The 14,937-nt window shown below is 45.7% G+C and overlaps 1 protein-coding gene and 1 pseudogene across 2 annotated transcripts; one reads left to right on the top strand and one right to left on the bottom strand.

Moving 5' to 3' along the window:
• Nucleotides 1–4: 4 nt before the first annotated feature.
• naalad2 (N-acetylated alpha-linked acidic dipeptidase 2) lies at nucleotides 5–5,821 on the top strand. Its single transcript, XM_084196879.1, has 16 exons — nucleotides 5–130; nucleotides 378–458; nucleotides 570–675; nucleotides 766–859; nucleotides 949–1,044; nucleotides 1,945–2,030; nucleotides 2,277–2,396; nucleotides 2,757–2,839; nucleotides 2,942–3,005; nucleotides 3,106–3,173; nucleotides 4,120–4,211; nucleotides 4,432–4,522; nucleotides 4,704–4,968; nucleotides 5,054–5,135; nucleotides 5,242–5,334; nucleotides 5,449–5,821. The coding sequence occupies exons 2-16, from the start codon at nucleotides 390–392 to the stop codon at nucleotides 5,636–5,638; spliced, it is 1,599 nt and encodes a 532-aa protein (XP_084053005.1). The 5' UTR covers nucleotides 5–130; nucleotides 378–389; the 3' UTR covers nucleotides 5,639–5,821.
• Nucleotides 5,822–5,924: 103 nt separating this feature from the next.
• On the bottom strand, nucleotides 5,925–14,843 carry LOC311122538 (cysteine and histidine-rich domain-containing protein 1-like; annotated as a pseudogene). The gene is made up of 9 exons (XR_014615956.1): nucleotides 14,662–14,843; nucleotides 13,671–13,767; nucleotides 13,475–13,578; nucleotides 13,287–13,353; nucleotides 13,021–13,092; nucleotides 12,802–12,907; nucleotides 12,462–12,581; nucleotides 6,790–6,853; nucleotides 5,925–6,612 (listed from the first exon to the last, which is right to left on the bottom strand). The product of XR_014615956.1 is annotated as a cysteine and histidine-rich domain-containing protein 1-like (transcript).
• Nucleotides 14,844–14,937: the final 94 nt, after the last annotated feature.

The following is a 14,937-nucleotide window of genomic DNA, read 5'->3' as shown; positions in this document are numbered from 1 at the left end:
CTCAGGGTGACCTGGTTTATGTGAACTATGGGCGTACAGAGGACTTCTTCCAGCTGGAGAGAGAGATGGAGATTAACGTCACTGGGAGATCGTCATTGTCAGATATGGAAATATCTTCAGAGGAAACAAGGTCTTTCTCTCTCTCTCTCTCTCTCTCTCTCTCTCTCTCTCTCTCTCTCTCTCTCTCTCTCTCTCTCTCTCTCTCTCTCTCTCTCTCTCTCTCTCTCTCTCTCTCTCTCTGTCCCTCTCTCTCTGTCTCTCTCTCTCTCTCTCTCTCTCTGTCCCTCTCTCCCTCTCTCTCTCTCCCCATACTCTCTCCCCCTCCCTCTCCCACTCTCATCCTCTCTCTCTCTCTCTCTCTCTCCATCCCTCTGTAGGTGAAGAATGCGATGCTTCATGGGGCAAGTGGTATAATCATGTTCTCGGACCCTGCAGATTACTGCGCCCCAGGAGTTCAGGTACTGTACATAGAATATCAATGAGTAGAATAGACATCCTATTTAAAACAACAAAGAAATCTGTGAACTGAGAAACTATGTCCACTCTACTATTTGTGATTCTATGTGCAGCCATACCCCGACGGGTGGAACCTTCCAGGCGGAGGGGCACAGAGGGGTAATGTCCTCAACCTGAACGGAGCAGGAGACCCCCTTACACCAGGGTACCCTGCTAAAGGTGTGTGTGTGTCTGTGTGTGTGTTCTTATAGAGACATGTATGTTTCTGTGATAAAGGGGGAATATAAACATCCTCTCCCTCTCCTCCAGAATACACTTACAGGTACAACCTGGAGGAAGGGGTGGGGCTTCCAAAAATTCCAGTGCATCCTATTGGCTATCATGATGCCATCCAACTACTGAAGTGAGTATTATGATGGCAGCCAATCAGAGCTCACACACACACATTTCCTGTGTGTAATGTAACTTCCTGTATGATGTCACCCATGGCAGGAATATGGGAGGAGACATCCCACCCAATAACTGGAAGGGAGCGTTGAATGTGTCCTATCGGATTGGACCGGGCTTCACTGACGGCTTCAGTACGCAGTAAGACACAATACACCTGGCCCTCTGTCCCTCCTTTCAAACCTCTCTCCCTTAGCCCTCTTTCTCCATCACCAATCTGTGTCTGTTTCTCTCCCTCTCTCCCTCTCCACCTCCTTTTTTTTGTTGTTGTATTTTTTACCCCTTTTTCATGGTTACGATCTTGTCTCATCGCTGCAACTCCCCAACGGGCTCGGAAGAGGGGAAGGTTGAGTCATGCGTCCCACGAAACATGACCCGCCAAGCCGCGCTTCTTAACACCCGCTTGCTTAACCCGGAAGCAAGCTGCACCAATGTTTCGGAGGAAACACTGTTCAACTGACGACCGAAGTCAGCCTGCAGGTGCCAGGCCCGCCATAAGGAGTCACTAGAGCGCGATGAGTCAAGTAAAGCCCCCCTGGCCAAACCCTCCCCAAACGATGCTGGCCCAATTGTGCGCCACCCTATGGGACTCCCGGTCACGGCCGGTTGTGATGCAGCCTGGGATCAAACCAACAGGCTGTAGTGACGCTGCGATGCAGTGCCTTGACAGCTGCGCCACTCGGGAGGCCCTCCCCTCTCTCTCTCTAATTCTCTGAAGTGTTGCCCAGAGCAGTAGAATAGAGGATCCTTGTGTGTCCCTGTGAGAGAGAAATAGACCAACGCACAACGAGTGGGGCTGAGGGAGCCTGCTCCCAGATCTGTTTGTGCTTTTGCCTACACAATTGTCGTTGTCAAGACAAACATGTTCTGCATGACAATTTCACAAGGAGTTGGCAAGAGAACAGGAACAGATTGGCACCAAGGCTAGGGTGAGGGAGGGGGCTCTCTTTGTTACCATCAACAACAGTGGAGGAGAATTGGGGTTACTAAAACAACAACGACGTAGAGTGTCTGTCTCTGTCTCCTCTCTGTGGTTCTCAGGAAGGTGCGTATGAACATCCACACCAACAACCAGGTGACCCGGATATACAACGTCATCGGGAAGTTACGAGGGGCCGTGGAGCCAGGTACCACTTCCCACAACCTTCTCTGAATGTTCTAGTAAGGACCTGTTGACCTGGTTTATGGAAACATTGTATGAGCGTTTGGCCCACAGCCTGTGTAGCCAGGGGACATGACATTGGGAGACAATAGTTCTGTGGCCCAGTGACTATATGGAGCTTCCTATACACAACTCAACACCAATAACTATCATCACTGTTTCATTTCAAATACCTGATCCCTCTCCCCCCTCCTCTCTCCGTTGTTGGCAGACCGCTATGTGATCCTGGGGGGCCACCGGGATGCCTGGGTGTTCGGGGGGATCGACCCGGTAACGGGAGCTGCCGTGGTGCACGAGAGTGTGAGGAGCGCCGGGAAACTGCTCAGAAAAGGTGTGTGTGTGGGGGGGGATCAGATTAACACACACATGCATTTAAACACACACACACACACACACACACACCACTATGTACTGAGACAAGTCTTTATGACTACAGCTGCATCATAAAAACATAAAACAGCAGACACAGGTGTAATCTGCATGAAAAACTCTGCATGCAAGAATTCTAGAATGTTCCCATACTGTAGCAGTCTGGAGAAGTTCTCTGTATTGTTCTAGAATGTTCTATCAGGCCTGTTTCCTTATATTATGTTTGTCTCTGAGAAGTGGTGTGTATTTTAGAGGTTCAATGCATTTGGCCCAGTGTGTTTTCTCTGGACTTTCAGTGTGTGTGTGTGTGTATGTGCTATAGGCTGGAGACCCAGGAGGACCATAGTATTTGCCAGTTGGGACGCAGAGGAGTTTGGACTGCTGGGATCAACAGAGTGGGCTGAGGTACTACACACATTATGTGAGGTTGTGGCGAGGGAGAAGTGTACTGTAGTGCTCTGTTAACAGAGAGGACTAAACTCTAATCTAAATGTCTGTCCTTGACAGGAAAATGCCAAAGTGCTGCAGGAGAGAGCAGTGGCTTACATCAATGCAGACTCAGCGATAGAGGGTGAGTTTGTGTGTGTGTGTGTGTTGGGGTGGGGTTGGGAAGGTTGTCACATATGAAAATGACACTCAGGTGTGTGTGTGTGTTTCTTTGTGTGTTGCAGGTATGTACACATTGAGGATAGACTGCACTCCCTCCCTCCACAACTTGGTGTACGACATCACGAAACAGGTAAACTTGAATCAACTGTCTATTTCTGGATTACACTGTGACGTTTCGCTTTCCAGGAAGTAGCCTTGTAGTTTTTGAACTTTTGTACACTTTTTGAATAGTATTCAATGGGCAAAAACATTTTTTCAGCACAAAACTTCATAAAAGGCATCTGGCAGAAGTAAATTCATCCACAAACACAAATGTAATTTTTATATATATCTTAAATGACCGTGTTTTCACGAATTTGATCAAGCTCATTCAAAAGATTAGGGGACATGATATGGAAGTAAAGCAGAAGAGGCGGTTACTTTCACAGGGTACAGACCGACATTGTTCCCGACTATACTGAGTGTACAAAACATTAAAACTGCTCTTTCCATGACATAGACTGACCAGGTGAATCCAGGTAAAAGCTATGATCCCTTATTAATGTCCACTTAAATCAGTGTAGATGAAGGGGAGGAGACAGGCTAAAAGGATTTTTAAGCCTTGAGACAATTGAGACATGGATTGTGTATGTGTGCCATTTAGAAGGTAAATAGGCCTGTATTTATTTAGAAATGTAAGTGCCTTTGAACGGGGTATGGTAGTAGGTGCCAGGCGCACCGGTTTGTGTGAAGAACTGCAACGCTGCTGGTTTTTTCACGCTCAACATTTTCCCGTGTGTATCAAGAATGGTCCACCACACAAAGGACATCCAGCCAACTTGACACAACTGTGGGAAGCATTGGAGTCAACATGGGCCAGAATACCACCTTGTAGAGTCCATGCCCCGACGAATTTAGTCTTTTCTGAGGGCTGTTCTATACATCTATAGTCACATTGAACACCACAATGGGTATTGCTGCTACCTACAGGCTCAGAGTGGTCATAGTAAGTCTTTAACAAATTACATGACCCCACACCTGCTGGTGCATGCCAATGCAGAAAACATTAGTTTATTCCACTCTCCATCTCTGTGTAGGTGTCAAGTCCAGAAGAGGGAGAGGAGGGGGTGTCTCTGTATGAGAGCTGGCACAAGCGGGACAACTGGACAGATGACCGCGATGCACCCAGGTCAGACCCATCACCAACCACAATAGACTTGTCACTCTGATCACATATGCACTTTTATTGATTTATTTTAGTTACATTTCAGATTTTTGTCATTTAGCAGACGCTCTTATCCAGTCTGACTTATTTGGTGTATATATTTTTTTTTATATGAACCAACCTTTTGTGGTTTTCCCTCTCTCTCTCTCTCTCTCTCTCTCTCTCTCTCCCTCTCTCTCTGTAGGATCAGTAAGCTGGGTTCAGGCAGTGACTTTGAGGCGTATTTCATCCGACTGGGCATCGCAGCAGGCAGGGCCCGATACACCAAGAACAGGGTGAGGGACATTGTTCTAGGGGCGGACAGGGGAACCTGGAGACAGGAGCACATTGCAGATGTCCTTTTGATGCAATACAATAGCCCACCACCAATATGGGGGTTATCATTGGGAATTTGATGTAGGAATAAACATTAATGTTTTTTCATGCAAACAAACCTGTGTGTATTCTACTTTGTAGAAGACAGAGCGGTACAGCAGCTACCCAGTGTATCACAGTGTGTATGAGACCTTTGAGTTGGTGGAGAGGTTCTACGACCCTTCCTTCCAGAAGCTCAGAGCCGTAGCTCAGGTCAGGGGAGGCCTCATCTTCCTATTGGCTGATTCCCAGCTCCTCCCCCTGGACGCCAGCCAATACGCTGGCTCTCTGACAAAGTATGCCCACACCATCGCTCAGCTGGGACAGAAACACCCAGATGCTCTTGTGACATATGGGGTATCATTCGGTAAGAGAAAACACACACGTTTACATACAAAGACACTCATTCTGAATCCCCCATCACCTACAAAGTCTAATTTGTTTCTGTCCAGATTCTCTGTTCTCTGCGGTGGAGAACTTCACTGTGGCTGCCAGGGACTTCCATGAGCGTCTCAACACTCTGGACAGGACAGAGTAAGAGAGAGTGTGTGTGTGTGTGTGTGTGGTTTCCAGCGTGTCTTCATAGGTGTGTGTATTGTTGTGGAAGTGTGTTAACAGGTGTGTCCCCCTACTCTCTCAGCCCTATACAGGTACGTATGGTCAATGACCAGCTAATGTACCTGGAGAGAGCCTTCGTGGACCCGCTAGGTTTACCTGGCCGACCATTCTACAGGTGAGACCCACGTAAAGCACATACTCAGTGTTGTGTAACGTCTTCATAATCAGTTTAGAATCATATTTTATTTTTTTGCCTCATATTTTCTCTCACCCTCTTCCCTCTTTTCAGGCATGTGATCTTTGCTCCCAGCAGTCATAATAAATATGCTGGCGAGTCCTTCCCTGGCATCTATGATGCGCTGTTTGACATCGAGCACGCAGCCAATCCCAAAAAGGCGTGGGAGGAAGTGAGGCGACAGATCAGCATCGCTGCGTTTACCGTCCACGCTGCCGCCATGACACTCACACCCCCTGCCTAACACACACACACACACACACACACACACACAGCACCTGATAAAGACACACCAGCCCAGCCTTATACTCCATGCTATATCTGCACCAGTAGTCTGAAGCCACATCATCTCCCACCGCTGGACATACTATGTGGGTGCATTTAGTAAAACTGCCCGATTTGGAAAATAAAAATAGACTTTGAATAACGTTTGTGAGCTTCATCCCTCTGATATAAAGATAGCCCATACTGAGCAGTGTAATTACAATGTAGGTGCAGAGTTTTATTACGTTTGTGTGATTTTTTTCAAAGACTGTTAAAGCACGACCATGATTGCTAAGGTAAGAGAACATTGTTTTACCGGTTATATTTGCTGGAAGGCAGCTGATATCAATAAAATGGCACAAACAGTCTCAAATGCACTTGACAAAGAACAGGAGGACTGATCCGTGTGTGTGTGTGTGTGCTTGAAAACTGCTGACATTCTGACTCGCTGTACCTAATTGCTCATTAGCTACAAATCCTGATGATCCATTAGCTACAGATCCTGAAGAGTGTTTCTATGGTGATAGCTGCCTGGATCTCTTCTCATTTGAGAAGATAGGGGAGGTAGTAGAAAGACCTGATGGTTATTGCCTTCAGACAGTGTTTCAGTGCAGTGAAGTTTAGTCTCTGCATTCTGAGTAGAATGTCATTGGTGTCATTAGCGCCCAGTGTAATTCTACAACTAAATACAGAAAGCCTGCATACGTACGATATACATACTGCTCTCAGCCTACCACCAGCAGGGTACAGGTTCATAAAAAAGTATGGGAGCAGCATGTAGTGTGCTAGATTTCATTCTCTCTGTCTGGTTCTATGCATTCCCCTTTCTGTTCTCCTTCCCCCCCTCAGTGCACATGTCTGTGGGAGAGGGCAGGTCCAGACAGGCCCCTTCCTCATGGAGATCTCCATCTTAGCAGCCATCATGTTCACCACGCTGCTACTCTCGTCTATCACCTAGGAGACATGTGAGGGAGATCAATTATATGAATACCACAGAGATCCTATTAAATTACTTAGTAACGTAATAGGATAGTACTTAGTGTTCTAATTGGTACTTATATGATGACTTCTGCCTATCCATACTGCCAGAAGGAACAGCTCATCATCATCATCATCATCTTCATCACTCACCCCCCATAAGTTGATCTTCTGCTCAAACTCCTTCTCCCCCTCAAAAGACCACAAGGATGATCACCTAGAACACAACACAGATATACTAACCACTCACTCAAAATGCAAACATTTTCAAATCAAAATCGAATCAAATTGTATTTGTCACATGCGCCGAATACAACAGGTGTAGACCTTACAGTGAAATGCTTACTTACAAGCCCTTAACCAACAATGCAGTTTTAAGAAAAATAAGTGTTAAGAAAGTATTTACTAAATAAACTGAAGTAAAAAATAAGAAGAAAATAGAAAAATAACAAATAATTAAAGAGCAACAATAAAATAACACTATCAAGGCTATATACAGGGGGTACCAGTACAGAGTCATTGTGCGGGGGCACAGGTTAGTCGAGGTAATGTGTACAATACCGGTTTTAGAACCGGTATTGTAGAAAGTTTTAGAACACCTACTCATTCAAAGGTTTATCTTTATTTTGTACTATTTTCTACATTGTAGAATAATAGTGAAGACATCAAAACTATGAAATAACACATATGGAATCATGTAGTAACCAAAGAAGTGTTAAACAAATCAAAATATATTTTATATTTGAGTTTCTTCAAATAGCCTCCATTTGCCTTTCTCTCAACCAGCTTCACCTGGAATGCTTTTCCAACAGTATTGAAGGAGTTCCCACATATGCTGAGCACTTGTTGGCTGCTTTTCCTTCAATCTGCGGTCCAACTCATCCCAAACCATCTCAATTTGGTTGAGGTTGGGGGATTGTGGAGGCCAGGTCATTTGATGCAGCACTCCATCACACTCCTTCTTGGTAAAATAGCCCTTACACAGCCTAGAGATGTGTTGGGTCATTGTCCTGTTGAAAACCAAATGATAGTGGGACTAAGCCCAAACCAGATGTGATGGCATATCGCTGCAGAATGCTGTGGTAGCCATGCTGGTTAAGTGTGCCTTGAATTCTAAATAAATCACAGACAGTATCACCAGCAAAGCACCCCCACACCATAGCACCTCCTCCATGCTTTATGGTGGGAAATACACATAAAGTGATCATCCATTCACCCACACCGTGTCTCACAAAGAGATGGCGGTTGGAACCAAAAATCTCAAATTTGGACTCCAGACCAAAGGACACATTTTCACCGGTCTAATGTCCATTGCTCGTGTTTCTTGGACCAAGCAAGTCTCTTCTTATTATTGGTGTCCTTTAGTAGTGGTTTCTTTGCAGCAATTCGACCATGAAGGTCTGATTCACACAGTCTACTCTGAACAGTTGATGTTGAGATGTGTCTGTTACTTGAACTCTGTGAAGCATTTATTTGAGGCTGTTAACTCTAATGAACTTCTCCGCTGCAGCAGAGGTAACTCTGGGTCTTCCATCCCTGTGGCGGTCCTCATGAGAGCCAGTTTCATCATAGCACTTGATGGTTTTTGCGACTTCACTTGAAGAAACTTTCAAAGTTCTTGAAATGTTCCGTATTGACTGACCTTCATGTCTTAAAGTAATGATGGACTGTCGTTTCTCTTTGCTTATTTGAGCTCTTCTTGCCATAATATGGACTTGGTCTTTTACCAAATAGGGCTATCTTCTGTATACCCCTCCTACCTTGTCACAACACAACTGATTGGCTCAAACGCATTGAGAAGGAAATAAATTCCACAAATTAACTTTTAAGAAGGCACACCTGTTAATTGAAATGCATTCCAGGTGACTACCTCATGAAGCTGGTTGAGAGAATGTCAAGAGTGTGCAAAGCTGTCATCAAGGCAAAGTGAGGCTACTTGAAGAATCTCAAATATAAAATATATTTTGATTTGCTTAAAACCTTTTTGGTTACTACACATGTGTTATTTCATAGTTTTGATGTCTTAACTATTATTCTACAGTGTACAAAATAGTAAAAATAAAGAAAAACCCTTGAATGAGTAGGTGTTCTAAAACTTTTGACCAGTAGCATACATTTAGTAGAGGTAAAGTGACTATGCATAGATAAACAGAGAGTAGTAGCAGCGTAAAAATGCAAATAGTCCGGGTAGCCATTTGATTAGATGTTCAGGAGTCTTATGGCTTGGAGGTAGAATCTGTTAAGAAGCCTTTTGGACGGCCTTTTGGACCTAGACTTGGCGCTCCAGTACCGCTTGCAGTGCGGTAGCAGAGAGAACAGTCTATGACTAGGGTGGCTGGAGTCTTTGGCAATTTTTAGAGCCTTCCCCTGACACTGCCTGGTATAGAGGTCCTGGATGTCAAGAAGCTTGGCCCCAGTGATGTACTGGGCCGTACACACTACCCTCTGTAGTGCCTTGCGGTCGGAGGCCGAGCAGTTGCCATACCAGGCGGTGATGCAACCAGTCAGGATGCTCTCGATTGTGTAGCTGTAGAACTTTTTGAGGATCTGAGGACCCATGCCAAATCTTTTCAGGCTCCTGAGGGGGAATAGGTTTTGTCGTGCCCTCTTCACGACTGTCTTGGTGTGTTTGGACCATGATAGTTTGTTGGTGATGTGGACACCAAGGAACTTGAAGCTCTCAACCTGCTCCACTGCAGCCTTGTCGATGAGAATGGGGGCATGCTCGGCCCTCCTTTTCCTGTAGTCCATGATCATCTCCTTTGTCTTGATCACGTTGAGGGAGAGGTTGTTATCCTGGCACCACACTGCCAGTTCTCTGACCTCCTCCCTATAGGCTGTCTCATCGTTGTCGGTGATCAGGCCTACCACTGTTGTGTCGTCGGCAAACTTAATGATGGTGTTGGAGTCGTGCTTGCCGTGCAGTCATGGGTGAACAGGGAGTACAGGAGGGGACTGAGCACGCACCCCTGAGGGGCCCCCGTGTTGAGGATCAGCGGTGCAGATGTGTTGTTACCTACCCTTACCACCTGGGGGCAGCCCGTCAGGAAGTCCAGGATCCAGTTGCAGAGGGAGGTGTTTAGTCCCAGGGTCCTTAGCTTAGTGATGAGCTTTGAAGGCACTATTGTGTTTAATTGTATTGTACTGGCGGTTGGAACCAAAAATCTCAAATTTGGACTCCAGACCAAAGGACACATTTTCACCGGTCTAATGTCAGATCCTCAAAAAATTCTACAGCTGCACCATCGAGAGCATCCTGACTGGTTGCATCACCGCCTGGTATGGCAACTGCTTGGCCTCTGACCGCAAGGCACTACAGAGGGTAGTGCGTACGGCCCAGTACATCACAGGGGCAAAGCTCCCTGCCATCCAGGACCTCTATACCAGGCGGTGTCAGAGGAAGGCCCTCAAAATTGTCAAAGACTCCAGTCACCCTAGTCATAGACTGTTCTCTCTGCTACCGCACGGCAAGCGGTACCGGAGTGCCAAGTCTAGGTCCAAAAGACTTCTCAACAGCTTCTACCCCCAAGCCATAAGACTCCTGAACAGCTAATCATGGCTATCCGGACTATTTGCACTGCCCCCCCACCCCATACTTTTTACGCTGCTGCTACTCTGTTAAGTATTTATGCATAGTCACTTTAACTCTACCCACATGTACATATTACCTCAACTACCTCAACTAGCCGGTGCCCCCGCACATTGACTATGCAACGGTACCCCCCTGTATATATAGCCTCCCTACTGTCACTTTATTCTATTGTATATATAGCCTCCCTACTGTCACTTTATTTTTACTTCTGCTCTTTTTTTCTCAACACTTTTTTGTTGTTGTTTTATTCTTACTTTTTTGTTTAAAATAAATGCACTGTTGGTTAAGGGCTGTAAGTAAGCATTTCACTGTAATGTCTGCACCTGTTGTATTCGGCGCATGTGACCAATAAAATTTGATTTGATTTGATTTGACATCACTGGGGCCAAGCTTCCTGCCATCCAGGACCTCTATACCAGGCGGTGTCAGAGGAAGCCCCTAAAAATTGTCAAAGACTCCAGCCACCCTAGTCATAGACTGTTCTCTATGACTAGGGTGCAGCACCAAGCGGTACCGGAGCACCAAGTCTAGGTCCAAAAGGTTTCTCAACAGCTTCTACCCCAAGCCATAAGACTCCTGAACGGCTAATCATGGCTACCCTGACTATTTGCACTGCCCACCCACCTCACCCCATCCCCCTCTTTTACGCTGCTGCTACTCTGTTTATTATTATTTATTTTTTAAACTGCATTGTTGGTTAAGGGCTTGTAAGTAAGTATTTCACTGTAATGTCTACACCTGTTGTATTCGGCGCATGTGGCAAATAAAATGTGATTTGATTTGATTTGAATAGCATTCTCACGTAGGTGTTTTTTTTGTCCAGGTGGGAAAGGACAGTGTGGAGTGAGTGAATCTCTTTGTAGTCCGTAATAGTTTGCAAGCCCTGTCACATCCGACGAGCGTCGGAGCCGGTGTAGTAGGATTCAATCTTAGTCCTGTATTGACGCTTTGCCTGTTTGATGGTTTGTCAGAGGGCGTCCGGGTTAGAGTCCCGCTCTTTGAAAGTGGCGGCTCTACCTTTTAGCTCAGTGCGGATGTTGCCTGTAATCCATGGCTTCTGGTTGGGGTGTGTACGTATGATCACTGTGGGGACGACGTCATCGATGCACTTATTGATGAAGCCAGTGACTGATGTGGTGTACTCCTCAATGCCATCGGAAGAATTCCTGAACATATTCCAGTCTGTGCTAGCAAAACAGTCCTGTAGCTTAGCATCTGCGTCATCTGACCACTTCCGTATTGAGCGAGTCACTGGTACTTCCTGCTTTAGTTATTGCTTGTAAGCAGGAATCAGGAGGATAGAGTTATGGTCAGATATGCCAAATGGAGGGCGAGGGAGAGCTTTTCACGCATCTCTATGTGTGGAGTAAAGGTGGTCTAGAGTTTTTTTCCCTCTAGTTGCACATGTAACATGCTGGTAGAAATGAGGTAAAACAGATTTAAGTTTCCCTGCATTAAAGTCCCCGGCCACTAGGAGCGCCGCCTCTGGATTAGCATTTTCTTGTTTGCTTATGGTCTTATACAGCTTGTTGAGTACGGTCTTAGTGCCAGCGTCGGTTTGTGTGGTGGTAAATAGACAGCTATGAAAAATATAGATTAAAACTCTCTTGGTAAATAGTATGGTCTACAGCTTATCATGAGATACTCTACACCAGGTGAGCAAAACCTAGAGACTTCCTTAATATCAGATTTTGTGCACCAGCTGTTATTGACAAATAGACCCAGCCAGCTGTATGTTGTTCATGTCGTTGTTCAGCCACGACTCAGTGAAACATAAGATATCCCGTTGGTAGAATAGTCTTCATCGGAGCTCATCCAGTTTATTATCCAACGATTGCACGTTGGCTAATAGGACGGATGGTAGAGACCGGTTACCCACTCGGCGTCGGGTTCTTACAAGGCACCCCGACCTATATCTCCATCTCTTCTTCATGCGAATGACGGGGATTTGGGCCTTGTCCAGTGTCTGAAGTAAATCCTTTGCGTCCGACTCGTTAAATAAAAAATATTTGTCCAGTATGAGGTGAGTAATCGCTGTTCTGATATCCAGAAGCTCTTTTCGGTCAAAAGAGACGGTGGCAGAAACATTATGTACAAAATAAGTTACAAATAACACGAAAAAACACACACAATAGCACAATTGGTTAGGAGCCCGTAAAACGGCAGCCATCTCCTCCGGCCCTATTCTCACTATTCCAATACAAATATATATGTGCCTGTGTTTGGTGTGTACCATTGTGCTGTTGGCCTCTGCATAGCTGAGCTCTGGTAGAGAGTTATTGGCATAGATAGAGAAGATTACCTGGCTGCCGTTCTGTTGCCAATCAAAACTACACGGTACCACCTTCATCCCCTGGAGAGAGAGAGAGGGAGACAGACACAGAGAGAGAGATTGAGTGTAGAGAGAAAGCGAGAGACAGAGATGAGTGAGAGAGAGAAAGAAAGAGAGGGAGAGAGAGATAGAGTGACAGAGAGAGAGCAAAAGACAGAGAGAGGGGGCCATCGGCACTTCTGATTGTGTGTACCTGAGGCTGTCTGAGTCAGTGCCTGAGATAAACTGAAGGGGTCCTGACCTTATCTGGTTTCCTCCAGAGGTGACTTCCTGTGGTGCAGCCCTCCTGGGCCAGGAAACCGTTAAAGGCAGACGTCTTCCTCCTACAGCAGCTCCAGAACTTCATCCTGACAGACAGGGGACAGCACAGAACAGAGGCCTTCATCGCACCTCTATCCAGATAAACTAGACAGGAGGAGGACATATTGGCATCAGAATCTCAAGTGTTTTTGCGTCTCACCCCTCGTGGAAGTTGGGGACTCCAGGGTGGTGTTTACACTTCTCCTCGTTACTCCCTGGACCAGAGAAAGATCTGCAAGGGAGAGAAACCAGGACACACACCATAAACAATATATCACACTAAAAATATAATCAAACCCCTCCAAACAGCTAGTCATCTCATCCCTCTACCACTGAGCTACTCTCTGAACCCTGACTGGTAACCTCCTGGTGACTTCTACACATTGAGAAATGATGAGAATCTGAACTAGAGGACTACAGTAGTACTCTACCTTGGTGCAGCCTCCATTCTTACAGGATGTGCCAATCTTCACCTCCTCCCCCTCGCCCCGAGAGAGAGAGAGAGAGAGAGAGAGAGAGAGAGAGAGAGAGAGAGAGAGAGACACAGCCTATGAGCCACCCACCTCTCAATCCTATCAGAGCCAAGTTAAAGGTCCTTTATGACAGCAGCATACCTGTGTTGTCAGGCTGGCTGCTCTCTGCCAGCTGGACTTTCTCCAGAGCCTGTCTCAGAAAGGAGGACACCTTCTGCTGAAGACTGACCAGGGGCTCATCACCACTGAAACACACACGCATGATCACTAAGGATAAATACAAACTGTGTGTATGTATGTGCGTGGGTTTGTGTGTGCCCTGAGTAATGTGTGTTACCTGGGTCTGTGTATTAGCGCCAGTGGTTTAGGAGCCTGGGTGATACAGGGGTCACCACGAGGCTTTAGCTCCTCCTTTCTCTCTCCTCCCCTCTGACCTCTTCACCTCCGGCCTGATCTGCTCCGCTGGCTTCTCTCTGTTATGGATACCTCTGCTGCAGCCCCGAGGAGAAAAACACCCTTCACCCTTCTAACTTTAGCATAGATAGGAAACTGCTTTTTTTTTCACCTGTCTTTTGTGTTCAGTTTAAGTGGAGATGAATGAGAGGTGATCAGGAGAGGAGGCCGCTGTAGACTCCCATACTATGGTTAGTGGTTATGCCAGGGTGAGGTCCACCCTAAGCTTAAGAGCATAGTGAAAAACAGGCACACCAGGGTGAAAGGCAGGGTCATAACTTTGGTTTTATATTATTATTATTATTTATTTTATAAAACATTTTTCAATCAGATAAACACTCCAAACAGCCTACTCGACCGCTCGGAGCCATCCGCATGGTCCTAAAGCACACTGTTGCCTCGTTTGTATCACATTCCAATTATAAAACTGGGGGGGGACAAAAATGCTATTTCAGAATGTCCTCCCTGTCCCCAGTGATAGTTGCGCCCCTGGTGAAAGGTACAGGCATCTGTGGAAGAGAATATTCATTAATATGATACAGCAGAAAATGGGCATTCCTAATTATCTAGCTTCATATAATATATATTTAAAAAATCACTTTCATTTCAGATCAAACAACAACAAAAATACTGATCTGCTCTGGTTATGTCTATGGATTCTCCGTGTTCTATGTGATACGGTACCGGGACGTGTATTGGCGTACAAAAATGTGGATAGACCGCAGTCCACAATGGCACATGTTTCTTACTGTCACTTGCTAATAATAAAGAACGTGTACAATATCTAGCATTCAACTATTCCTAAACTGAGAATGCCGTGTGTTGATTCATTGATTGTTATACAGCCAGTTAAATTCATTATTAGTTACACTTACCACCAGGGTTGTTGTCTGGGTCAAATCGTTGTCCTCAACCTTTGTTGTAGCACAGCAAAGACATGGTGAACGAACAGCGATAACTCGTCGGGTTATTAAAATATACTACATTAAATTATGATGTAAAGTTGGCAGATGTGTAATACAATATTTTGACGTATACTATGCAGTTGATCACTGAGCCTGACCATGTGTTTCCTCCTGTGCTCGCACCCTGTTCCGGGAAATGCCGGTGGGGGTTCGGGAACTTTCGTTAACCAGCCAGCCAGTGTTATT

Source organism: Coregonus lavaretus (assembly GCF_964263955.1).
Source record: "Coregonus lavaretus genome assembly, contig: HAP1_SCAFFOLD_600, whole genome shotgun sequence".
Lineage (NCBI taxonomy): Eukaryota > Metazoa > Chordata > Actinopteri > Salmoniformes > Salmonidae > Coregonus > Coregonus lavaretus.
Note: the sequence above shows the minus strand (reverse complement) of the source record. Positions and strands in the feature narration are given on the sequence as shown.

Excerpts from the sequence above, each read along its gene's own strand:
- naalad2 (XM_084196879.1), top strand. The coding sequence starts at position 390 with ATGCTTCATGGGGCAAGTGGTATAATCATGTTCTCGGACCCTGCAGAT. Across the intron at positions 2,031-2,276 it reads ACGAGGGGCCGTGGAGCCAG|ACCGCTATGTGATCCTGGGG; the intron begins GTACCACTTCCC and ends CGTTGTTGGCAG. Across the intron at positions 5,335-5,448 it reads CCTGGCCGACCATTCTACAG|GCATGTGATCTTTGCTCCCA; the intron begins GTGAGACCCACG and ends CCCTCTTTTCAG.